General features: G+C 45.8%; 1 protein-coding gene across 4 annotated transcripts in view; it reads right to left on the bottom strand.

Moving 5' to 3' along the window:
• Positions 1-336: 336 nt before the first annotated feature.
• The window catches only part of SDK1 (sidekick cell adhesion molecule 1), a 418,908-nt gene continuing 392,059 nt past the window's right edge, over positions 337-27,185 (bottom strand). For all 4 annotated transcript variants that reach the window (XM_040591242.1, XM_040591243.1, XM_040591241.1 and 1 more), the window contains 6 exons: positions 27,039-27,164; positions 18,629-18,793; positions 15,873-16,010; positions 13,780-13,900; positions 13,450-13,579; positions 337-6,590 (listed from right to left, as the gene is read on the bottom strand). In XM_040591242.1, coding sequence (XP_040447176.1) covers positions 6,318-6,590; positions 13,450-13,579; positions 13,780-13,900; positions 15,873-16,010; positions 18,629-18,793; positions 27,039-27,164 — 953 coding nt within the window. In that variant the 3' untranslated portion in view covers positions 337-6,317. The remainder of the gene's footprint in view (positions 6,591-13,449; positions 13,580-13,779; positions 13,901-15,872; positions 16,011-18,628; positions 18,794-27,038; positions 27,165-27,185) is intronic.

Raw genomic sequence — 27,185 nt, 5'->3', positions numbered from 1 at the left:
TTCCATTTCTGAATGGGTTTTGACTCTCCTGTATTAAGGATCTGGAGGAAGTTTATCACTGCAGAATAAAGCAATATTTAGGGGCTGGTCAAATTTTGGGTGGAAACTATTTGAGAGCGTCAGTTGAGCTGAAAAGCAGCAGGAGTTACAAGATTTTACAGTCCAGAACTAACAGTGAGGAATTTCAGCCTGTGTTACATTTTCACTGTCCTGAGCTGTTAACTCGTGAGCATGCTGGCAAGACATCCAGAAACTTCTTCAAGCCAAACATAACAGAAAAGGCTGGAAAAGATTTTTTTTCCCCTCCCCAAAATAAATGTACCGAGGACACACACATTTCAAAAAGGGTTCTTTTAATTAGAAGCAAGTTTGCAAAAGAAGAAGTAACTTTCTCATATAAAATAGTGGTGTGGTGAAGGTGAGGCCAACAAGAGGTGTGGAACAAAAATCCAGGGCAACTCCCCAAGGAGACACTCAATCAAAAGCAACGATCCAATAACCATAGTACACCGAAGGGTAACTCAAACACAGCTGTGTAAGGTGGTCCTACTCCTAAACTGACAGCAGATACCAAACCAGAGGATGGACTCCATCCCAAGAGTGGCAAATTGACTGGCTACAAACTCACCATAATGCCGTGTTTTCGCACCTTTCTGCTACTCAAGAGCTCCCACTGCACCGTGACAGGTCCCAGCACTGCCCGGGAGCATGATGGCATCGGTGGGGGAGCGCTGGTGGCACCTCCCAGGTGCCCCACCAGCAGAATACCACCGTTCCGCGGTAGCAGAAAGGTCTCCTTCCAAGATCTAGAGAATCGGAGATAAATGGGAAAATACTTTGATATCAAGCTCTGCATCGTTCCAGTCTCTATATCCAGCAATTCAAGCCCCAAGAAAGTGCACAGTGATCAAACAGCATCAAAATCATGAATTTCCTGCCAAGTCTGGAGGCTCCAAGGCCATTTAAAATGGGCAGGTGGGAGCTTTGAGAAGACAAAACTCGGAGTCAGAGCCTGGAAGCCAAGCCGCAGTGGTACCTCACTCCTTGTTCAAACATACCTCACCTTTCCCACGTGTCACACGTGTGCTTATCGGTTGTGGCTCTCTACTACCGGGGGTGGCAAACTTTACACCTTCACAAAGTGCAAGCCAGCTTTATTTGTCTGGGAGGGTTGGGCGTGGAGATGTGGGGGAGAAGCAAAGGAAAACACAAATACAAAGAACTGCAGGGACTTGTCAGGTGGAGCCATTGAAAGCCCACACCCAGCCCAACGTGCTCAGGCTTGGGGTGATGTGCTTCTAGTTCAAGGGTGGCTGTCAGGTTTCAATGGATACTGTACAACCACATTGTCATGCTGGTGGCTTTGTGTAAATACCACCGCAGCACACCTCCTCCCATGTGACCTCTGGTAACGCCACGATGGTGTAGGGGCTCCACACCTGCTGGCAAAAACCTATAGAAACAACCTAAGATGTGTGATGGAACTAGCAAGAACTCCAGGTTGAATGAAAGTGTCTGCATTACAACCTGCCCATCCAGCAACTGCTCTGTGATGGCTTTTCCTCTCCAAACACAACCCTTCATTGCATGTGCCCTTCTGGCTGCTATGGATAAAGGAGATCACTAAAGATAAGAGGTCTTGGGATCATATCCAGCCTTCCACATCACAGGTCTCTAGGTCTTCAAGATGCCTAGTGGCCCTGCCAAAGGTTATCTTTCTTGTGGGTATGTTGTGTTTTCAGTTTCCTGATAAATTCCTTTTCTAAAAGGGTTTTTCTGAAACAAGTTGCCCTGCTCATCTGAAAAGAGCAAGGAGAAGACACCAGCGCTCTGTATGTATAAACAGATCTCTCTCCTCCCTTTTTGGAGAGCAGATTGGATAATCTTTGGATGACCCAATGGAGTTCTTGAGGGAAGCAATGACAAGGATAATAAATGTATCCCCATGTCAAGACAGACTTGGATATTTATTCTAAACAATTGCTACAGCAGATTCTGGCAGAGACCTGGGTGTAAGCAGGAAAAATGAGATCTTGGCCCATCTGCAAAGCATCACTGGCTTTAACACTCACAATATGAGGAAAAAAAATTCCTTTTGGGTAATGGATTAGTTTCTGTTTCTGTACGGTTTTTTTTTTCTTCTCTCTAGTAATACCAACTGCTTCCAAAAGTGGTACCGCTGCCTGCAGTGTGATTCCTTTAGTAAATGCTGATGAAAGCCTTTGCTCTTGTGCTTTCACTTCTCTCTGCCCTCCCCATGAAGGGGTTCCACAGGGGTGACTCCCGGGGTGGGGAAGAAGAGATTGTCACCGATGGAAGTAGAACAATGCCCTCTCCTGTCCTTCCTCACCGCTGCTGCTTGCACCCGTGCAGCACTGGTCCTGCACCATCATCGGGGCATTAAAAGATGGAATGGAAAACAGCGCACCCAAGGGTGCGGGTGATGGTGGGGGACACACCATATGTGGTATGGCCTTTTTTGGGGGTAAAATGCTCCACTTAGAGTGGGCTGCAACACTACAGCTCCTTCACTTATGTGCACTCTTGCACGTGATTTATGATAGGGACAACCTGATGTTTGGTGCCATTGGGAGTGCTGGGAGCATTTTTGAGAGTGGTGGCTTCTGACATCTCAGCCCTGGGGGGTGGGTGGGTGAAGACTTGGGCACTTTTTTCCTGCAGGCAATTGGACATTTCCATGGCTATTGCGTGAAAAACGAGCTCCTATTAAACCATTCCCTGAAATGTCTCCCTTGGTCATTTCATGACGCTGTTTTTATTTTTCAGTAACAGCCACCAAGAGACCTGAGAAACATGGGAAAGTAAATAAATAAATACAAATAAAATATCCTAAGAAGGCATTTTAAATATAAGTCTTCATTTTTCAAGACTGTTCTAAAGAGGATGATGGAAACAGAAGTGGATTTGATGGGTGAAGTTATTGTAACATGACAACTAACATTTAAGAGTCGTATTTCAAGGCTGCGATTCTCAAAGATTACAGCTATGAAATAGAGCTTTCTTGCTAACTGATGGAGTGTTTCCTTCCAGATAGAACAATTTACCTGATATCTAAGGTAAATAAAATCTACCCATTATTCATATTTTACAAGTACAGCATGTTAACAAGAAGGCACAGGCATCATGCATGTAGCTATACATATCCTGGGCAGCAGAACACAAATCTTATGCTCATCTTAGGGGTGAGCAGGGCAGTGCACATCCACACTCTGCGATTGCCTAAGTTAAAGCAACCCACGTTTAAGAAAAGCCAGCACCTAAACAAAACATAACTGGGAGTGACAATAGTGTGGACTGGAATGGAAGAGAAATACCTTTGTTTGGATCAACAGGTCCTAAAGGAATCACACCTAACCTGTTATTTCAGTGGCAGTCAGAAGAAAAGGGCCATACAGCCAACTTGGCAGGTCCTCAGCAAGCTCAGGCTTTTTAGTTGAAGGTGGTTCTGAAAAAAAAAGGAATAGTCTCTTCTCCTTGCTTCATACAGATTGTGCTGCTCCCCGTGCTGTCCTTCAGTGGAGCAGCGGCCACGAAGTCCATTTCCTTTATTCCCCATGGTTTTCTTGCTTTTTTGCTCAGTGTGGTATCAGATCAGCCCCAAGGAGCGACTGCACCTTACATCAATTCAGATCCGGCAATATTCAGCAGATAACGGAGCTGCTCGCACTATGCTTTCCTTGGGAGCAAACTCTTCGGTGTTCGATCTACTTTCTACCAATCTACATCCCTAAGTCCTTAGTGGTTCCTGAAAAGCTCCTCCTGTAGCACTACCTCTCATACCTGTTGGGTAAGCGCCATTAAAATCCCATCAGCAACTGCATTGCTATGTCACACGTATATAAAACAAGGTGTTTAAAATACGTAATCTGATGCAGGAAATAACAAAGGAGAAAGAAAACAAGTCAGAAAGTCACGTAGATAATTTTGTCTAAGAAACGAAAAAAATCAGACTGCAAACAAATTTTGGCAGTTCAGTAATTAAAGCAAAGTCCATATGGCTTAAGAGAACAGTCAAAGTGCACAGAAGGCAGTGGGTTTTTTGTTTGCTTTGCATTCCTCTTCACAGTAAGCTCCAGCTCATCCTCTTTGGAGCCCCTTCTCCATCCCACATACATCCGATCCAGGTGCTGAGAGGGGGATGGCTCACAGGGGTTTGGCTCAAGCCTGTGTCTTTGCGTATCCCTTGCCATCTAATGAGCTGTGGATCGTTATCCCAAACTCAAAAGCCCTTAAACACACCCACTAGAGTTTTTTTGGTTTTGAACTTTTTCTTTCTGGAGCCTTTGGAGAGGAACAGCAATCCAGTGCCAAAGCTATCCAGAATCTGTACGCACCAGGAGCAGCAGTGCTCTGAGGCAGTGCCAAAGAGTGATGGCAGTTCGGAGATAATTTGCCCTGTCCAAGAGGCACTGACGGGTGACAGCAAGGCTGAGTTTGCCCTTGGACCTCAACTGCTCAGGTGAGATGCCACCAGGCTACTTCTAACCAGCCCCCATGGACAGGAACAGGCAGCCACCATCATCAGCACCAGGTAGGTTTCAACAGCCTGCCTTGACACCCGCCCTGCCCCCGTGCCACAGCTGTCCCACATCACTCCAGAGAGGACAGGGACAATTCACAACAGTAACAGTGCTCACACCTGCCCTGATGGGAGGTTAGCAAGCAGCAGGACACCAGTTTTCCTGGCTGACCTTCATCCACCTGGGAGGAAATGCCAGATGCTGGAGTGGCAAGAACTTGTCTGCTTCTCAGTTCACCTTTCAAACTCTTGCGGTAAAAAGTCTGGATCCAGGACTGTTGCTAGGTCCAAGGGCTGAACTTGGATTCTTTAACCCCCTGACAACTTCCTTGCTAGTAAGCAACTTGCTGCTAAACATGACAGACTCCGGAAAAGGATAGAAAAGAAGGAAACAAAAAGGGAGCTATACAAAAGGATGGAAAATAAACTAAAAATCCCCTCTCTTCTTTCCAAAGGCTGTAGCTCCAAGTGCACAAAGCAGACTGTAAACGTGCACAAGGTAATTCATGACCCTAATGCTTGAAAAACCTGGTTAGCTTTATTTGGAGACACTTTGTTACTTCTCCCAGATATGAAGCTGAAGAATCAATAAAAGGCACCTGTGGACACCAAAACTCACCCAGTCTGCGTGACATGTCTTTGTACTAAAAAAATAAAATCAAATCCAGCTACTGTGTGCTTTTTTACAGACCAGTAAGCAGCACTGCAGAGTCTGGGCAAGAAAGGATGTTCAACTTCTATTGACAGGGCACAATAACTTTAATGATCAAAAACCTCATCAATTAGGAGACTCTCTAGCTTGTCACTGCAATCTTAATTGAAAGATCCCTCTAGCTTGCTGGGTTGAGTCCTTTGACTTTTAAAAAATGACCCCTTCAAATGGCACACGCAGTCCACCAGGGAGGATTAGAGCCACACCAAAAATAAACTGACCTTGTGTCTGAATTCTTCCCACTTGCTCCACTCACCACTGCCTACAGTGCTCTTTTGAGCCATCTCCTCTTCCAAAGGCCCTGGAGTTGGAATATTTAAAGAATTCAGCAGGTCCCATTTGAACAAAAACAGAAAAGCAGGTCAGTAATTCAGTATAAATACACCAGTAGTGAGCCTAGAGCAGACAGTGACACATCTGAGCCTACACTTGATCAGCCAGTGCTCCTAATGTGGGGAGCAGCAATGAGAAAAGGAGAGAGGAGGCGTCTGCTTTTCGTGTAAAAAATGATCCCTTTTCTATGTTTTCCTACTTGGCCTTGATGACAGGGAAAAATTAAAAAAGAAAAAAAAAAAGTGCAGAGAAAAAGGAAGAAAAAGGACCCTGGGAGGTTTTATGTTTTCTCTTCAAATCACATCACAGAGTCACTCATTGCATCTAGGGAATTCACCTCCTTGTTTGGGAACAGGGGGACAGAAGGAGGGGAGAGAAAGAAAGAGGGAAGAGAAGGGCATGGGAGCTGCTTCCTGAAGCAGTGTTACAAAAAGCGGTTAAAAAACCCCTACTATTCACAAGTGGTTAAAATCATCACTTTTCAGAATTCTTTTTTTTTTTTTTTCCTAAAACAAAAGTTTCAGCTAGTTCAGCTCCATCTTTTTTAGAGTTGATTGTCTTCAGAAAAAAAACCCCAAACAACAACCCACCCAGCCTCATCCGTGTTCCCATCTGTTTCTACCCTGATAGAGAAGTTACCCACAGTTCAGCGCCCCGGTCACGCACACACAGTCACTGTGCCGGGTCCCCCTGCGTGCCACCGGTGGCTCGGCTGTATCCTCCAGCCCCGGCTCAAACAAAGGAGGAGAACCCTGTCACTGGAGTCCGGGAGCCGGGTGCGGGCTGTCCCGTTGGGGTGTACACCCCTCCTGAGCTCTGTGTCGTGATGACAGTCTGGAAATAGGGTTCTGCCTCGCTGGCGGCACACTCCTCGTATCTGTAGGATGCTGGGTGCTTCACGCCTTTCTGCTGCCGCTTCCATGAGTTGTAGTACGTAGGGTCGCTCATGTAATGGTTCACAAAGGAGTGCTTTGGCAACTCGTCTTCATAATCCGAGTCAGTGGCCTGGAGCATCAGGAGAGAAAAAAAAAAAAAATAAAATATTCAGCCATTACCCTCTATGATCTAGCCTGTTCCACTCTAGAAGAAATTAGATAAGTTGAACATCACCAGCTGACAAAAGCTGTAATTTTAGGGTAGGACGGGTTGTAGTCTAAGTGCAATACGTGCTGGGCTGTATTTGGTTTTGCTGCTAGAGGGAGAATCCCCTGATGGATGCTGGTGATAAAGAGATGCAGAGAAATCCCTTCTAATTCACTGCAGAACACTGCAGCGGGAGCCAGGAGTTCCTACTTTGACACAAGATGCAGGGAAATATAGAGATGTCATAGGGAACCCAGCAGCTTTCAATCAAGTAATCAAAAAGATTGCAATTAAACTTGAGAATCGCTATTTTCTGATGCAAGGGCAGACAGAACGCCTTCCGTGCAAACGCACCCCAGTTAGCCAGACATGCTTGTTTGTGCTGGTCACACCAGGCCACCGGCACACCGTTCTGGATTTGGCTTCCAAACCTTGTGACGTATTGAAAAAAAGTTATATCACTGAAAAGAAATTAAGCAAAATCACGTGGTGGTTTTTTTTTTTTTTTTTTTTTTTTTTTTTTTTTTCCAGGCAAACAGCTCTATCTGTATGTTCCAGCTGGTTACTGCTGGTACAACAAGGCACGCAACCAGTGGTGACAGAAGAAGGAGAATGTGAAATCTGGAAAAGGAGAACAGCCAGGCAGGGGGTGGCTTTCTCGGGATGGCTCAGGCACAGCCACATGTTCAGAGTGGATCATACCCCTGAAACATTTATGCATGGTGGCTGGCTGGCTTCAAAGCTCATATCAACATCGAGCGGGAGCTTTATTGAGATGTAACCAGATCAGGTTTGTGCATCTGCCCCTTCTCTGAAGCACTGCTGCTGCAATACAGCTGGTGGAATCACAGAGGGCTCGTACATCTCCTCCGAGTACAGAGACCGCGGCAGAGCCTTGGCCGCAGTACCTAAGCACACATTTTCCTTCTGTTCTCACTAATGTTCCCACCAATAACAGCCACATCCCATACAGCGCACAAACATCTACCCAGTTATTTCCATGTCTCATGGCTTCTCTCAAAATCTCTGCTTCAAGCATGCAAAATTCCTCTCCCCCCTCCCCCCCCCCCCCCCGCAATAATCTGCATAGCCCGTTCTAAAGGCAATTAAATATCAAAGTAGTAGCTGCCTAAGACATACAAGAGAGAGACGGGTAAGTGCAGCTCGTAACTGTTAGTTGCCGCAATTAGTTTCAAAAGGTTGGTATCGTTCTGATCTATGACACCACACAGCAAACACACATCCTTCTTGATCCTGCCTGCCACACAACCAGTCTCTCCCTCCTCTAAAGCTCCTTTTTAATGGTCTCTGAAGAACAATCCTCAAATGCCTTGCAAACCATCGTTTGAAAAGGGCAGAGCATCCATCATCCCACTTCTTTGCTTAGATAGCTGCTTCGATGCTATTTCGTGCCCATTTTCCAGCACAGAGGGTGATGGACAGAGCTGAGAAATTTTTCTCAGAGTTTTTCAAAAGTCTGAGCAAAGCAGCTCTTTACAGCTTTGCAGAATTTTCCTTCCGCTGCTACCCTATGCTTTGGCTCTTTCGGAATTACGTACTGTTTGGTTATTTTAAGAAGGCAAAGCATCAGGTGCCTTGACATGTAATTGCTATTACAACAAAACCCTACCAGCATTTAATAATTACTCCAGAAGGAACTCAGCAAGCCTATCTCCTAGAAAAACACTCTTTTGCAGCAGCTGCCAGCCTCGGGAACCCAACCCCCAACTCCCCCCCAAAGACCTGCCTGAACAGGTGGTTTTTGCGGCATGCCTGGAATATCCCCAGATTTGGGCTGCTTGACAGCCAGTGGGTGCCGAAAGCGGCTCCAGAGCCTTGGCACCATGTGGGGAGCATCCTGCCAGTGCCACCCTCTCCGTTTTTGCAAGGGGCTCTAGCCAGAGTGCCTCTGCTGACTGCAGATATAGCAGCATGGCCAGGTATGGCAGCAACAGCTCCAGCAGGCTGGTCCTTGGCTTCAGACACAACCAACTTCACCTGCAGACCAAAAGAACCTCAAATCCTGGTCTCCTTCATTCTTACCAAGAAATAAATTGTTGCGCTTTCCCTAAACCCACATCTCCAAAGATTATGCTGCAGCTCCATAGTCTAACGTTAAGGTAACAAGTCCCTGGGAAGCTGGGGGATGATGTGGGCATCCAGAATAAAAGTCTCTGCATTCTGAGCAGATGCAGGTGGTTATGGATTACTCACCAGAAGCAGGATCTGAAGGTGTGAACTCCTCTAGCTATCAGGGATATATTCCCTTTATCGAAGGCACAACGCTGCCACTGCCTTTCCCACGTCTTCTGACTCCTTCCCCAATCCACCATCACTCTTACTGACTCGGACACGCTCAGCCACCCCCCAAAGAAACGATTCCCTGCTGGAAAGATGGGATCACAGCTGAGTTGAGGTGTCATAAGCATATGGAGAAAAAACTTCACAACCTTCTAGTGGCTCCTTACTGGTATACCTGATGTTCCCACAGACACACAGCAACATAAAGACAACTAAAAGGCTGGAAGCTCAAAGCAGAAATGCTGAGAAGAAGCTGTAACCAGAAGACTGACACATGATTTGATGGGTATTGTAACACTGATGGAGCCACTTGATTTCTGACCATCCCTAGCAGAAAAATCCTCACCCACAAAACTAATATAATTTCTGTACCTAAGCCAAGTTCTTTCGAGATTGCCAGAAGTCAACATAATAAAGAGGAGAAATACCGGGAGCATTATTGGATGGGCTGCTGCCACTTGAAATAGTGTCACTTGGACTTGCCATGAACACAACGAGGGAATTTAAAACAGTAGCACCTGCTGATAATCTGTCTACCAATTAGTCCATTATACCAGCTGAAAAACAACACTAATTTGTTGTAAATAAGGCCAGGGTCTTTCAGAAGCAACTTTCATGAAATGCATATAGCTGCACTAGCTTCAGCCTTTCCCCATCATTAGCACTGATGCTGGAAAGGATAACCTGCTTATTAGAATCAATACAACGCGTTTTCTTTGTGCTCCCTTCAGAACAGGCAGGAACTGACTATTCTGTTCATGTTACTCAAGTATCTGCTAAAGTCTGCTCTGAGCAAGGTACTAATAACTGCCCTTCCCAGCAAGGAATTCTCTAAATTGCCATCCCATACCCCCCTCTGCTCCGGTGAAAATCAAGAAGCAAGATAAACCTGTTTTGCATGACAATCCGGACGGCTTATTCTAGAGGATTACTTTTTTTAGTGTTTTTTTAAACTACTGAGCAAATAGAAATGCTACGGGGCTTTTTGCTTTGTTTTTGGTTTTCTCCCTTCTGTGCAACTGTGGCTTTGTTACCTTGGAAACCTCCATAGGCTGGAGTGTGATTGGGTGTGCGGTGACATTACAGACTGTCAACCAAAGGTGCATGGATGCCTATGAAACAACAAATATGGAAAATGAGGGGCTATTTAAGTGTTTTATTGACAGTATGAAACACGCAAGCGCTGTTCAGAGGCAAGTCAGCGACCAGAGTTAGCTAGCTTAGTCAATGAGGAAACTGAAAATAGTTCCAATTATATATATATATATATTATAGTGATTGCATAAGAAACATCCTTATAAGATTATTTTTAAAAATATAGGTGGCAGCAGTTTCTTTTGGTTGACATGACATTAATACGCTGTAAAAGAGACAAGGTAGGATGCAAGAGGATTTCTCCAGACACGGGAAACCTTGCTTACTTAATGTCACCTGCAGCTGGTTTCCACATGGTGCCCAACCCGTCAAAATCACTGGAGAACTTTATCGGAAAATAGTTAAACCATATTCCCTATTAAGTGTTAAGTGGAAATTTAGAATATCTTCCTACAGAGCTGAGAAGGCAAAAGTCAGCTAGACTGCAGAGAGCAGCTGGGCAAGACCCCAGTGTTGCCAGGATTCGGCACTGACTGATAACGCGCACAATCTGTGAGGATATTATCTCCTGAAAACACTTTTTGGGAGACCACAAGGACACGTGAGAACAAACAAACAAACACACACCACCCTCCCCTCCCCTCCTGTAAAACTGCTCTTCCATGGCTGGATGACACTGCAGATACATCACCACATTTCTGTACAGGGCAAACACCAAATTTCTTCAGATTATCGGTCCAGAGCCTCGTCCACTTGACTCATTATCTAAAAGCCTATTATTATTAATCATTTAGAAATTACACTCTTTGCATATCTTCCTCCATACCTGCCAATTAAACTACTTTAACCTCATTAACAGTATTGGTGCTTGGCTTTCATGACATGGAGTAAGTTAACCACTTAATTTATGAATATTAAGAGCACTGCTTGGTCTGCTGGATTTCCTTTGCTTCTCTCTCGCTATCCTCATCAGGAGGGATCTCGGAGGAAGGCTCCGCGGCAGCTCTAAGTGCAGTCAGGCAGCCCCAGAGTTTCTCACCGACTTCTTCATGTTCAGTAAACCCCATGGGACCTGAAGCCAGTGAGCTTCCTTCTTTTCCACACAAAATCTTGACACCTCAGGCAACAGAGCTGAGACTAAGCAGCAACGAGATGACAGGCGGGTGGAAAGCCAAAGCACAGGTTTTGGCCTTGCCTGCCCTTAATGTGCATCGGATTAAGTGGAATTTGAGATCCACACAAAGATGTGTTAGAGGAGAACAGCACCAGGACCCCCTTTCCTGCAGAGGACCAAACCTGTGTAGAGCGCTTATATAAAAAGATGGTTTTAACTCTTCATATAACAGGAAACGTTCCTGCCTGCTGAGAGAGATGGAAATTCTGAAATTCTCAGAAAACAGCGCTTGCCTGTTAAGATCTCCTTTGAGAACAGAAACAAAAAGAACAGAAAAGACAAACAGGAAGAGCTAATAGGTACAGGAATACTTGAAAAGAGAGTGGTCAAAGATCTATATCCCCCTCTGGCCCAACCCACCCTCACCTCCTGTCTGTACCAGCCAATGTAAACAGCATTTTCAGGCTGATCAAAAAGCAGCATCTCCTATCGCTACCTCTACTGGGAGCATATTAACATTTCATGCCTAAAAGCACTCCCCACTACAAAAAAAAATAAACCAAAAAACCCCCAAACCCAAGCATCAAAGACATTATACAGACGGGCTGTATGTCTACGGCCCAAGGAAAAACAGGAGGCATATTTTGTTCACATACTCACATGCATACAGAGATTCACAAAAACTCATATTTTGTTCACATACTCACATGCATACAGAGATTCACAAAACCGCTAGAATCTCAGTTGAGACCTTCAGGCTCAACTGCAATCCACAGTAAATAAATAATATTAATAATAGCCCGAGAAAAGAGACAAACCCCACTTTCTTCTATATGCTGTACAGGGAGTGCATATAGAAGGCAGTAATGACACCCTGCGAGTAGACTTTTGTGCATTACCAGGAAATACCACACAGGGCATTGAAATTAATGTCAAAAGGTGCCAGTGCTAAATTCATGATTATGCTCAGCAAACTGTTTTAATGACAGGTTTAATGCTGGGTTGTTACGGTGACACGACCAAAGCACTATGGGTTTCATCTGGAGGGTAACACTTGCACGTTGCACAGCCAGCAGCTTCAGCTACACCCAGGAAAGCTGCCCGTGTGCCGGCTTGGCCACGGGGCAGCACCAAGCAGCAGGCTGTCGGTGGTAATTAGCAGGAGGTGAGAGCTAGGTAGCCAGGAAAAGCAGCTGTAGCTGCAGGTGCAGAAAAGCTACAGATGAAAACTGTCATCTTCTTTCACTACTTGCTGCTTTTGATTTATTCTTGCTAGAAGGGTCGGGTTCCGAGCGGTTTGGCCCACTGCTCGCTTCTTGTGCTGTCCGTTCGGATTCATCAGGAACTCAGCTGATGACACACGATTTTAGAGACAGATTTACCTTTCTGGATATTCCTTGAAGTCTGCCTGTTCACCCCTGGCCACTGTTGGACTTTTACAGACCGCAAGCACTTTCTTTCTTCTTAAAGGGGATATAAGACCCGAGGTGGAGCGCTGCCAGAAGGATCATGCCGACATGCACCCTCTTTCCTTGGAGAACATAGGCTAAAGGCAACCAGAGCAGAAGGCTCCTCTTGAGTTGGACTAAGGCTGCAGGCTGGGGTGTTCAGAAACCCAAATGCTGGTCCCTCATGGCCATGGCCATGTGCTCCCTACCACTACTCCTTCCCCACTCACTCGCTCAGTAACAGAGGCAGCAGTTATCACCACTCCAGACCGGTCTTCCAGATTTTGGTGTATGCTGTAGCTGTCTAAAAAGGGCACTGTGAAAACTTCAAGCCACATCCCGTGCTTCAGTCAATGCAACAACCCAAAGCGTGTCCCACCATCAACCTCATCCAGGCAGCAGCTGCTGCCAGCTGGTTATTTCGCAGCACAGGGATGTTTTCCCAAAATTGCTCCAAGTTTGCAGCCCACAGGCAGAACGGAACGTGCAGCCCGTTCCAGAGAGGTCAGCACACACTGCCTGGCTGATTGCACTTGTCTTTCTAGGTAACACTACAAAACCTGTGAATATCTGCCAAGGTCAGGTCTGGAATCTGCCCTGGCTGGGTCCTGCTTGTCATTCTTTCCTTTGACACTTTAATTTTAAGATGTCATGCAAACAGCCTGGCGAACTGAACGTTTTGAAGTCCCCAAGGCAGACAAACAGTGACAACAGTCTAACACAGGTATGGGACTGGGACTTCAAAGGCTTGCCAGGATTCAGTGGGGAAACGAACATCTGCAGTGACTGGGCAACATCTGGGAAGGCAAAGGGAAGCCCTTACCTCCGACTCTGACACTTCTAAGGGCTTCTCGTTCAGGCCCAGGCTCTCGGTCAGCACAGCTCCGTTGTACTTGTTGCAGATATCCTCATCAGAGTAGTGCAGCCCCCCTGGGCTTGGGCGAGGAGGAGACCTAGGGAACATAAAGGGTGAGTGTATCGAGTGTTGTCATTTCTCTGAATGCTTAGACACCCAAAGCAGACCCTGGGCAGTGGCTTGGGCCTTAAAGTCCTCCTTAGATCCTCCAGACAACAGCCCCCTTTACCTATGTAACAGTTGCTTGAAGGTAGATAAAAAGCCTTTTTCAAGAGCGTGGTGGTCCCAGCTTCTTACCTGGTTCCATTTTTCTTTGAGAAAGTGCTCTTGATGTTCAGGTGTCTGCTGTTGAGCTCCAGAGCAGTGAAGCCTCCGTTGTCCAGGGTCACTGACTCTTCCACATTGGAGATGGTTTTACCTGGAGCCAGGCAATGAAAGAATCCACTGAAAAAAAGGTACTTCCCCCCCCCAAATACAACTGTAGGAGCTAACTTTTCCTTCCTTGCATTTTATGACAGCATTAATTCTTTGAGAATCTCTTTCCCTTTCTTACTGGCGAATGAGGACAATCTGAGTGAAGGGAAGAAAGTTATCAGGAGTGTGAACAGGCAGAAGGAGCCAAAAGAGGGGAAAGGAAGAGTCATGGATGGATGCATTTCATTCAGAGGTAAGTATCTAAAATAGCACAGATGAACTGTGCTCCAAAAGTGCTTGTTCTTGTCTTTCGACTATAAATAGGAACTCGGTGACTAATTCAAGTGGCTACTGAAGATGTCCTAAATCAGGCGCTATGAATCTCATTCATGCTGACTGAAGCAAAGCAAGAGAAAGTAAAACTAGGAAAGGCAGGAAAAGAGGAAAAGGAGGGGGGGAAAAAAGGCAGGAAAGAAAGCAAGAGAAAGGGTAAGTGGATAGCAAATAGGAAAAAGATATCAGAGCTGTAATGAGGATACGATATAGATGTGAGAAAGCACTGGACAATGTAAGACAGGGAAAAGGACAGGGGACTGGAAGAAGAGGAAAAACACAGCAAAGTGTATTATTTCTTGTAATCAAATATAGCAAGATCTTATTCTCTCCCATGCTCAGTCTTTGTAATCCCAAAGGTGTGAGCTCAGCTTGTGTCCTGGGGAGAAGGACCGGTTGCATATTGCCACTTTGCAGCAGACAGGTGCTTTATCCTTGGCTTCAATTTCAGTGCTACATTAAGACTCAGTGTGAACACTGGTATCTGACAGCACAGGTCTGACCTGTCTTTTCATGTTTGTCCCCCAAACACGGAGCAAAACTAAGAAGATGAGAGATTTCCTATGAGCTATGCATACAAATACGTAATAGTATTAAATTGGTAAAATGCCACGGTGTTCATACCTCTTCTATCTCATGGGACTGAAATCTGATTTTCTAACACGTGTTGGAAGTGAATTATAAAGAAAGAAAAGATCTTCACTTTGGGACCAAATTACTAAATACTGCCTGGAAGACTCCTTCATTACATGAATCCCTAAGAAGAGGTAGCACAAAGATCCATGAACCTGATCCTACTCATTAATGTGTTTTTTTTGACACCTCCTGGCATCAGAGCAATTTCTTGCTGGAGATGGAGGAGGCTACTGGAGAAATACATGTGTGAATAACCCTTCCAGGATTTTATCATTTAAGGAGAAGAAAAGGTAAAAACAATAATCAGACTTCAAGAAATAAGCATTTTGAAAGGGGACTATTATAACATTCCTAGTTTTAGAGCAGGCAGCTCCCGTTTCCTTTCAGAAAGAAGACTGGTAAAAATCGTAACTAAAGGAAAATTCAGAGCTTGATGTTCATTATGCATTAAAGTCTAACAGGTCCAGATAACCAAGACACCTTCTTGTCGCTTGGCCCCCAGCCCAGCAACTGCAGCTTGGCTTAGGAAATGAACGTGAGATGCAGGGCACTCTGTTTAATATAAAGGGCTTGTGATATAGTCCTCACGCATACAGACCTAGAATATCTGCATTGGGTACAGTCACTGAAAAGCAGAATCTTTCTTCTTCTCCCCATCTACCAGGGAACGATGACAAAGCTAAAGGAAGTCTCAGCTCATTCCTTTTTTGTGGTCATTTTGCAGCATTTGACCCAGACTCCTTGGCTCTTGCTACAGTCTCTGGGACTTCCAGATGCTGTCCTGTCCAAGCCTGTGGCTGTTTAGCATCCAAAACCTAATAAAATCAGGCACTCTTTGCCCAGTAAGGCTATAGGCAAAAGCCATTTCTATCAAACCAGACAGCAAAAAGATCATTCTTCTGCAAACCAAATACCTATAAAAAGAGTCCATGCTGACTCAAAGGGAAGACCTTTCTAATTCCCACAGCTCTTCAGAGTGCGTGCACAGCATGGAGCACATGTCTTACCTGTGCTGCAGTTCTTGTACTTCTTGCTCTGGCCATGCAGGACCAATGCAAAGACCACCAGGAGGATGAGGATCAGACTCGAGAGAGCCATCACCAGCAGAAACCACCACTCCTCATAGAAAGGGGCTTCCGTTTGCGCTGAAAGAGAAAAAAAATATAAACCAAAAAACCACCGCAATTCCTTTTTTTTTTTTCTTCCTTCAACATTTTCTCTTCTTCCCCACAGTGAACGATGCATCTATGATAGTGTTCAGGATGGAGGGGTGTTCAAAGTCTACTCCGCAGTCAGACTTTCAAGGGGCTTGCTGATGCTTCTAGGATGGCAAAGAGAACAGTAGCACATCACGGCTCCAGCATCTCCACAAGCAGCTTTCACACACCCAGACCAGCACTCCAGAATCTCTTAGCTAAGAAGAAATTATCACCGAGTAAAGAGAGGGAGGTTTCTTTCCACAGCTCTGCACACCTACATTTCTTAACTATTGCGGTATGCTTAGTACTCCCTGCATCAAAGGAACCACTAATACATCTGTCATGACCCACAGTTATTCCACTTTTTAAGAGGCTTGCCTCTCCAAAATGCCACTCAGTGGCTCTTTGAAAAATACAGCTAGTGCCAGGGAACAAAGTACTCTTGGTTCAGCGTCTTTCAGTGCCTCCATTAACTCCAACTTCCAACATTCACTGCTACTCCCTATCATTTCCCCATCAGTTTAGCCAAGCCTGATGTGCAGCCCGTGGACCAATTCAGTTGCCTGAATTTCGTGCAGTCCTAAGTCATTTCACCTCATTTGACCTCAACTGGAGACGCAAAATGATACTAACTTCCCCCTTCTAGAGTTATCTTGCCAGTCTTGCTTTAAAGGAATAACTATTGTTATTTTCTCACGGTGATAGTCTCTTTGTCAGCATCCCTCAGCTTTGTGAAACAAATGCTGCTGCTGGAGCACAAGCCAGCAGCTGTGTGTAATTTCCCTGTAGTCCATAAGGTAGAAGATCACCTGATGGGAACAGGTAATGCCAGGAGACCAACCCCTCGCTATCACTGAAGCTAGGCACTCTCTTTCCCCAACTGTCCTGAGCCCTGGATCTAACCACAAGCCTGTTGTAAGCCTGATGATACGAGCTGAAATTTGTTCCAGATCACCGGGTATCCCACAGCAGTGAAAAGCAGCCGTGATCTTTCTTTGCTAGGCGGCCAGGCCAGGCCAATAAAGTCCTAAGGCAAACTGCACGAGCCATGCTGGGCTGAGCAGATTCAGTGCAATTTATACCTCCCTCTGCTAGCTGAAGTGGCCAGCCTAAAATGCTTTATACTTTTATGACTGTGAATCTCAACGGAAACCTCTTACTTTCATGCAGCAATTTGAGATGAACACTGAAACATCAAAAGGAGGTGAATTAAATAGTTCTGTTCCAGCGGAGAACTTACAAACAAGCAGTTTATTTATAAAAAGCATCACAAGGAGATGCATGCCCGGCTTCAGAGGAATAATGTCTTCCAGGAAAGGAGAGGCTGACATGATTACTGACCCTTTACGTTGTGTTATAGCCTCTGTGAAACCACAGATAGGAAAAACACTGACTCTTGATGTTTGAAATGGGTTGTCTATGCCCTTGTCCTGAAGGAGAAAAGCAAGGGTAGTAGCACTCACACTGAAATCCACAGACAGCTCTTGCAGGCTAAGTGGTTAATTGTGTAAGGACAAATGCCGCCGTGATGGCGATAGCAGCGTTTACTGCTCTTGCCTGCTGGGTAACTGTTGAACGGCGTTGGTGCTTTTCACTGGAGGAGCAAAGAGATAAAAGCCACTCCAGATACTGGAGCATTGCCAGTTTCTCATGACTCTCCAGAATTTTGAATCACAAAGCTGCTTTATCGGGTTCTTTTATTCTTCTTGTCTCTCTTTGCTAACACAGCAAGGATGAAACCTATTGCTCAAAGGCAACCTGGAGTACAGCTGTCCCTGTGGAGTGAGAGGGGACCTGAAGCAAAGCTTCCCCCAAGGGCAAGCTCCCTCACTTCACAATGGGCCACTGAACTCCAGCCACCCAGACGTGGCCACCTGAGTGGTTTGCTTTTTGTGGTACTGAATTTCCTTCAGACACCCAGAGTGCCAGGCTGCTCAAAGAGATTCTTGGAAGCACGTTTGGGCCATAACCCTGTTTCCTGGGAATAAGCACAAGAGAGAAGGGAGGGTGGGAAGAGCCCGAGAACATCACCAAGGAGGTGATGCTCTGATGAAGGGGAACTGGAGGCATCACATCGTACTGGAACTGCTAGCTCAGAGGATCTCAGGAATAATTTTGTGAAACTATTTTTGAGAGCTAAATACAAAATAACAGAGAAAATGTTTGTCAGAGAACCCTGGGAAAAAAACAGAAGGAAGCAGAACAAACAAACCAACAGACTATGAAAGGAGAAAAAGCAAATAAATTGTAGACTGTGTAAATTAGTCTTAGGGCAAGAGATCTTACATATAAACACTTGTGAAATTCCTGAGAAGGTTCTTTGTCAAACTGAAAAATGGCCCATATGGATTTTTCCTTTTGAGAGTAAAGCATACTGTAATAACCAGCCTTGATTCACCACTATATCACTCTGGTTTTACCCTAAAACAAGCAAAGCCAAGCTGTCCTTGGTTATTTGTTGCAGCTAGAGAATCTGGGTTGGTTTTTTTTTCCTCTCCCCCCGCCCCAGCCCAAGAAATTCAATTGGAAAAGGTATTAAAAAAACCCCAACAACATGTGATTACCTGATACTGCCACAGAGGGAAGACTTGGTTCTCCATAGCCAAATTCATTGACAGCCACCACTCGAAATTCATAGGTCACCCCCTGTTTGAGTTTGTCCAGGCCGACTGTGTAGGAGGTAGCACTGCGGGGGATGTCCTTCACAAACATATCCCACAGCCCTTCATCTAGGAAAGCAACCAGGAGAGAAATGACATGAACCGTGCCACTTGGCGCTTCCTTCTGCTTGTTGAAAAAAAATCGTCATTAGCTGTGTTTCACCCACAGGCAGCGGGGGTGGTCACCTGAAGGCTGCTCGGTGATACACGGAACGCCCTGCCAGACCCCAGCTGTAACGGCATTTATTCGGGATGGGGTCTTGTAACAGCCCAGATGGAAGAAATCTCCTCTAAAATCGGCAGCAGCACCCACAGAGACCTGAGCTGGCTCGAGCAGCTGCCAGCCATCTGGGTCCCTCCTGATCAGGTGAGGTCACCCCATCAGCACGCTTGTTATTGACGGAGCAAGTAAACCCAAAGCAACCCGTTACATTAATGAGCCCTAATCACACAGGTTTTTCCTGCTTTTTACATTGCACGGCTGGCTTGCCTATCGAACCGTGTAGGCTAGGCTTTGCAAATGAATGCCAGATATGGGTCTTAGTGGGAAGTACCACGGCCTTGCATGAACTGGTGCCTGGTGGACTGGTGTCACTGGAGCGCTGCTTGCTCCACAGCATCACAAATGAAATGTCCTTTGAGTGCGGTGGCCCGCAGCACGGCACAGCCCGCAGGGTGAGGCAGCCAACACTGCACTTCAGTGCCATTTCAAACAGGAATGAGTTATTGTTTGTGTTAGAAACCTCTCAAAGCCGTTAGAAACACAATGCCATTCTGATGAGAGTGTTTCAGCAGGGTAACCTCAGTTCTCCACAGCCTTACTGACATCGATCCAGATGCACATCCTGACCAGGCACCATTCTGGTTCCTGATCCGTACCCATAATCTTATATTCACTTGACTACAATGGAAAGAACTTCCAACAAGAGAGATGCTGTTAGCAATAAGAACAAAACCAACTATAATTAAAACTGTCAGTCAATAATTCTGAGTGCAGGAATCAAACATTAATCTAAACAGACTGCTTCTCAGTAACAATTGGTGCCCAGCACTTTCGCTGACAAAATGGAGTTACTGTCTACGCATGGGGCCAAGTCTCAGCTAGCCTAAGCCAGCGCAGCTCTTAGAGCTCTGACCTTGCAAGTACCCCACTGGGCTTTTACTTTTAGTCATCAAAGCTGTTTGAGCGATGTCTGTTTTTCTCTGCATGTCCCACAGCCATGGGAATAGGATGATAACCTCTGCATAGATATGTCTCCAGCACAGGAGCTGCCTGCTTTGAAAGAAAGTCCTCTGTGCTGCGAGATTTGAGCATCAGCATGACTTCTGGAGCTTGAGGTGTTATCAAGGTAACAATAAAGCCGGAGCCAGCAAGCCTCAGTGATTTGTTCCGCAGCTGCAATGTAAGGCAGGAATCTGTTCTCATTTGCTTTGCATTTACCTGGGTGTAAACTAATTGGAGTCACCACAGCGATGCCGAAATTGTGCTGGTGTAATAAGAGCAAAATTTGGCCCTTTGCCTACTTCTGTGCAACAGGGAATAGCAACAAAGATTAATTGATTAACACTGCAGGTGCATTTCCATGTGAACATTTTAACTTTGGCATCAGTAAATATCAGCTCGGTAATTTGTACTGTGCTACACGTCTAGCAACACACGCAACACCTAACAGCCCCCCGACTACATCTTTTCTGATCAGGAGGATTGGCAGGCTCAGTGGATGCAAAAAGCAGGCTGAAATGTTATTGCGCCAGGTACATTTGAGAAATACCAAAGAACAATAAAAATCGGTAATTTTTCCGTCATGCTTAAAATTCAGACCAATACATTATTCACCAGCATGATCAGAGTATAATGAAGTTATCATAATGTACCATTGTTATGTATTAGTTGGATATTACAATGGCTATAAAACAAGAGATAAAATATTGACTTCCCTTTTACAGGGCAATAGAAGGCTAGATTATTTCTACCACGTAAACTTACAACGTAATAAAAAAGGAGCTTGGGATTTAGTTTCTCCGAAGAGGGTGGAGTGAGGGATACATTTTCAAAGTCAGATTGTTGCAACCACCAGTACTAGGAAGATGCATCTCAGACTATAAAATATTGCCATAATTGCTAGAATTGCCTGAGCTTTCATAAACACATTTGTAAACAGCAATAAGAGAATTTGAGCCCATTGTGAATTGTCTGAAAAGCAATTTGTTTGCATTGAAAGCCACTTAAACGGGGGAAGAAAAGGCAACAATAAAAATGAATGTTCCGTACTCATTGCAACAAACACAACTGCTCACACAGACACTTTCTCACTCATTTTCTCAAACCTATCAGGGTGCACAGTGCAGAATATCCAGCAGACCAAGAAGTGTAAATTTAACCACTCTGTAAAGCTTGTAGTAAGTCGGGAAAACTACCCTTGAGAAGTCAACATCGCATTGCCACCTCTCTGTCCCCTTGGCTACGGTGGCGGTGGTGTGGGGCAGCAAAGGCTGCTGGCAGATGTTCCTTCAGCAGGATTCCTGTCTCACAGGGGCTCAGAGATGCTCCAGCTGGTGGCCTTAACTTCTCCGGCCCACCACGCTCTCAGTCATTGAAAGAATCTTTGCCCAAACTGTTTTTCTGGGGTAGGAATCAGGGCTTGGCCAAGATAGGACCCAGGGCGTGATCCTTGGGATCCCAGAGAGGTGCTGGTGCAGTTACAGCCATCAGAAGTCTACAGGGTGGCGACCTGAAACAGGGGACATCCTTATGTCTTCCCCCCTGCTGACTCCAACCCAGTGCTACGCATGGTGTAGTCTGTGGCTTCCCAAGACCTGGCCAAGAAGATTTTTAATTCCAGAGCCTCAATTAATTTATCTCATCTCCATCCGGAACATTCAGTCCTCACTTTGTAGAGAGAGATCGCGATCAGGTATCTCCAAACTAAAAAAAGTGTTTTATTTCAGTGGTGAACTTTGATATTAAATATTGAACACACGCTTGTGAATTCATACACTCCATCTCTTCCCCATCCCTCAAAACTAGGTTTGCTCTAAATGTTAGAAGTTCAGCTGAAAGAGAATTCATTAGAAGGTCACTTGTGATATCCAAGATTGGCCTTTAAGTTCAGTAGAAAATCGTTAGCACACTGTACACAGTATTTTCCACTTAGTTTAAGGAGGAAAGAGCATGGTTGGGCTATCAGGTGGGTATTAACTCATAGAAACCGCCAAGGAAAGCAAAGTTTGCATCGCCGGGCTCCCGCCATGAGGCGCGAGGCGCAGCCTGCCCTGGCCACTGTCTGAGGGAGGCAGCACAGCTGCACGGGGATGCGCCCGCACTGCTCGCAGATGCTCTTCCTGCAGTAATATCTGTCCTTCTCCTCATTTCACATCGCCTTTCACTGGGCACTCAGCCTCTTAAAACAGGCCTAAATATGTCACGGAAAGGGGAGGGCTCCTCCAAAAACCCCGTTTTACTTTGTTTCTTGTTTCTAGCAACGCTTCAGCAGACCCTGCCCCAGCCTTATTTCCCGCTGACATGAGAGCTGAGCTTTATCTCCCCGCCTTGACTCCTCCGCCCCGTTTGGGAGTGAGGCACATGCCTGGGGAGAGGAGCTGACTGATGGGGAAGGTGCACCCACCTCCAGCCCCCTGCCCCAGCCCACCCGTGGTGGTGAGGAGCTGCGCCGTGGGCTGCAGCTGTGCGAGCACCCAGGGGCCGGCCAGGCTTCACAGGCAGTTAATCGGGGTCTCCATGCTGAATCAACCTGTCAGTCAGTAATGAAGGCTCCTGGCTCTGCTAACTCAGGCCACTAACAAACAACCACCATGCTGCGGCTGGGGAGATGGAAAGCTGTCAAGTTATTTGGGTCTCAAACACCAGCCTTCCCCTCCTGGAGCGAGAGGAGACCCGTGCCGTAAAACTTCATCCTAATTACACATTAGGAGGTTTACGAGGGGAGAAGCTGTTGAGAGTTAAGGGCTGGCTGAACGCAAGTAGCGTTCCTCCTACAGAGGACAAAATTAAAACGTGGATGTGTTAGTCAGAGGCAAAGGGCTGGATGGCCGTGCAGACCAGCGAAAGGACAAGAATGGGAAGTGAAGGCTGACAAACTGTCAGCCTCGGCACGTCGTCTGCGAGCAGGAGCGGACCAAAGCCCCCCGGCAGCTGCCGGCAATGCAGCTGCACCCTTCACTTTGAATTTACTGACTTGGGCTGGTCGGTGTCCATGTTTGACACTGCGCTCCCACATTTGTTTAAAAATAAATAGAAAAGGAAGAAAACAGAAAAACATGACTCAAGACACCAGAAAGGAAACTAAAGTGAGATCTGCCCTCACGGTGTGGGAAGCGAAAACCAGCATTTGCGGGAAGGACGATTCCCACTCCAAGTAAATGGGTTCTCCCCAAAATGCCTGCCGCCTTTATAGAACTCATCACCTGGGGGAGCAAAAGAAAACACTTCCCCGACTAGTCTGTGTCCTAAGCTCATGATTTGTGGCTAACCTGAGGTTTACTGGCCTGTTCATGCCAGCCATGGTGCTAGAAATATTAGGAACATGTTAAGATGCCACTCCCCCCCACCAGGCTTAAGTCACCCCCTGCTTGGGAAAAACAAACGCAGTCCAAAACGTCTGATGGGGAGAGGAGGCAGAAGAGGAAATCTGTATCGGCTTGTCCTGGTTTGGAGGCTTTTCCTGAAGTGACACAACCCAAAGGGCTGTCAAGCACTGGAACAGGCTGCCCAGGGCAGTGGTGGAGTCACCATCCCTGGAGGGATTTAAAAGATACGTAGATGTGGTGCTTGCTTAGGGGCATGGTTTAGTGGTGGATTTGCCAGTGCTGGGCTAATGGTTGGACTCGATGATCTTAAAGGTCTCTTCCAACCTAAACGATTCGATGGCTGGATGAGGCAGATTTCCAGAATGCCAACACGGCCGTGCTGCAGCAAGGCAACACCGCAGCGAGCCAATACACACACGAAGGTCTCTGCTGGCAGTTATAGATCCCTGTGCTCCTGGCAGTGACCCCAGGGCATTCTGCAGAAGCACCTCCTTTAGAGACAGGGGATAACTGGGAAGGCAAGTCTGTGTGAGGATGCTCGGTACTTTACCGGCTGCATGCCCCCCATTAAAGCATGGTACAGAGAGAGGAGCCTTGGCTGTGGCGTGGGGTTGGGAAAAGAGGGGTGAAACCAGTTTCTCCACTCCTTTGAGCCCACTAGGAATCTTAACAGCATCGTGCCATATCTGTCTTTTCCGCTGTACGTAAAAACTGAGGCCATGATCTAATACCTGTTCCTTAGCCAGCCTAGCTGATGTCTCGGGAGTGCTTACGATGGCGGTGACAGAGGCTGCTTAATTGCATTTCTTGTAATGCACAAGGAGCTAAACTGGAATCTATTTCTCCAGGGACAGAGAAGGTGAAGGAAAAGAAAAAATTCTTCTGTTTTTGTAATGTCTTCCTCTAGCACAGATCACCCTGGAAAAAATATTGGTTCGCCTGTGCCATCCCGGTGTCTGGGTATATTCAAAATGCAGAGGAGGTAGTCAGCCTGGTCACCTTCCATAAATCTGGGAGAGAAACGGGGAGATCAAATGAACAATCTCAGCTGCCTGCTGCCACCATCGCTGAACCCAGCGGGGCAGCCGGAGCCCTGGGAGACACAGCAGGACACTGAAAAATTCAAAGGGAAGCGACAAAAGGGGGTAGGGTTTGCCATCTCTGACAGAAAGCCACCCTCCTGCTCTGATGGAAGAGTCTTGGCAGGGAGCTACAGCAGGGAAAACGAGATGATACAGCATTTAATGTTTGGGGTAATGAGGCCTATAATAGATGACACTTGAGATGTGAAACACTAAGGTAGTGGTATTGCATTTAAATATTGGCAACAAGCTAATGCTTTTCATCTGTCTGTTCCGTGCCCCTTTTTGATCTCAGAAGGATGAATATCTTTCCCTTCCTTGACTTTATGTGAAGGGCACAAGTCAACTGCTCTTCTCTTGGACAACAACTCCTTAAAAACAAAGGTTGCTCCAATCCATGCTCTACTACCCTTATAAATCAACGTGCAGAAGCAAATTTTTAGAACGATATTAAAACAGAAGCTGCTCTGAATGACCAGCCCTGACAGAAGGAATTAGTTCCCTGCTTTTGTTAAGCTTGTAATTCAGATTTCAAACTCCTCCATGCAGAGATGAGGAAAAAAAGCGGCACAAAAAGGAAGCCGCCGGTTGGGTGAAATAAGCAAATGTTCCAATTAGTCTGTCTTCTCTCCTGGATCACATTTCACGCTTCCTACAGCTGCAACCAGAACGAAGGATGAGAATCCAGCATACAAATGCCTAGTTCATTTGCTATAGCAGCATGAATAGGATTAAAATAATCTGAAGAGGAATTAAATGCCTCAACAGTCAGGTTGCAAGAGCAGGAGAATAAGACTTCTGTGTGTTTCCAGGATCAGTGGAGTGGGGCCAGCAGAAGTGACCCTGGGTTAATGCAGCTCAGACCTGCCTTGGAGGGACTATTTTCTTCCTACTCAAAAAGAGTGGATCACAAATCCTACACCCTTAGCCATGAACTGTAAAATGTTTGTTCACATCCAACGGTGAGACAAGCCCAGGAAAAGCAGAGGAGCCTGCAATGTCACCACTCACACGAGTTGCATTTCCAGCTTGCAGATAATCCGTGCATGGGCTGCAGGCTTCCCTGTAAAATACCCTGAGTCCAAAAAACCTGTTCAGGGGAAATGTAAGCTGATAAGTGAACTTCAATGAACCGCTTTGGTTTAACTTGCTATCTAAACAATGCTGTTCAAATAAGACAGTATTTTCTACCTATGAAGAAATAAGGGCAGAAATCGATACGCTGATGTAAGTGAAACAGAAGCACGGTGCTGTCATGCCTCTAATTAAAAAAAAATCTTGCTCTCTTTGGGAAACTCCGGTGCTATGAGAAGGTACACATTTTCCTTGCCTTTGGTTTTGAGAACAACTGTCAGGTTAAATGACAGAAATAAGGAAGAAATTTTAAGGTCACAGCAGAGCCTCACTACGGAGCAAATTCTATCAGATGCAGGTATGGAAAATGCCTCATGGCATCATCTTCAGAGATGACCACAGAAACACAGGCAATAATTTTGTTACAGGTATGGTTACACATAATTAATCTGTTTTAAATGCAACCTTACATTCAAGACACATACAAGAAACAGGATCCTTTATATATCAAACAGATAAACGTTCATTTAATCAATATATAATCAAGCAATGTGCAAGCATCTAGAAGTAAAAAAGGGAAGAACAAGCAGCCAACATGGATATATCAAGTATAAATCATGTCTAATTTCCTTCCGTGACAGGGCAGCAGACCTTGTCAATAGAGGAGAAAGAGCAGACATCATCTATCCTGACTTCAGCAAAGCTTTTGACATCGTGACATTCAAACACGGCCCACGCGAAACAAGTATCTGGTAGATGCATCACTGGCTGGAAAACTGCACTTGGCAAACAGTTAGCAAGGTTCTCTGTCAGAGGGGAGGGAAATGACCACGTCAGGTTATGCAGGGGTCTGGCAGCGCTCACTGGTTTTTCTTAATGACTTGGCTACCAGAAAGCATGCGCTTATGGAATTTGCAAGGGGTACCGACGGGGAGAGGCTGCGGACAGGCTGGAGCGTATGCCTTCTTTTAAAATGACCTTGTCCAAGTGGGAAAATATTCTGGAAAAAGCAGAGAGCAGCTTCAGTATGATGCAAATCCCAGAAGGAAAGGAGCTCTGGGAAAGTGCTGGGAAAAACTGTAGTGATGAGGGGATTCCTGTCCTCCCATTGCAAGCATCCTGCCTGCAGAACAAATGGGGAAAGTGATGTGTATGTGGTGCCAAGGTGCTGGCCCTATTATCAACTGAGAAACAGTAATTAGCTGTGGTGTTCTGCTCCAGAAGAGGTCAGACTTCTATCCGTGATCCTCAAAATACAGCTTGCAAGTACTGGTTAGTCCTTGGGCATGAAAGATGCTGTAAGCATTTAAGTGAGTTTTAATTATTAACTATATTAGCTCATCAGTAGGATGATTTACCAGTGATGTAGCACAGCGAAAGCTAGAGCACTCAGGGTAATTTTCTGTGACTACTCCTAAACAGGAGAAAGTCTGTTAAACCACGTAATAAACCAGCAACCATTTAATACTGGCTGGCAACAGTGTTCTCTCACAAAATCCCATTGTCTTACTGGGACAACCACCAGCCTCTCAGCTGCAGGATGGCTTTTGGCGTGGGCTGAAGGAAGGGAAACTCGTGGCATCAAGCTCGCAGTGTTTCCCATGCCTTACCTGAGGGTCGTGCCTCTATAATGTAGCCAGTTGTGGGTTTTTCTCCTGAATCTCCCTCAGTCCATTGCAACGTCAGCCCAGAAGCAGATTTTGTCACCAGAATTTCCTGAGGGGAGCCGGGAGACCCTGAAGGATGAAAAGAGAATA

Source organism: Falco naumanni, chromosome 4, assembly GCF_017639655.2.
Source record: "Falco naumanni isolate bFalNau1 chromosome 4, bFalNau1.pat, whole genome shotgun sequence".
NCBI lineage: Eukaryota > Metazoa > Chordata > Aves > Falconiformes > Falconidae > Falco > Falco naumanni.
This window is presented reverse-complemented; position numbering and strand designations above follow the sequence as displayed.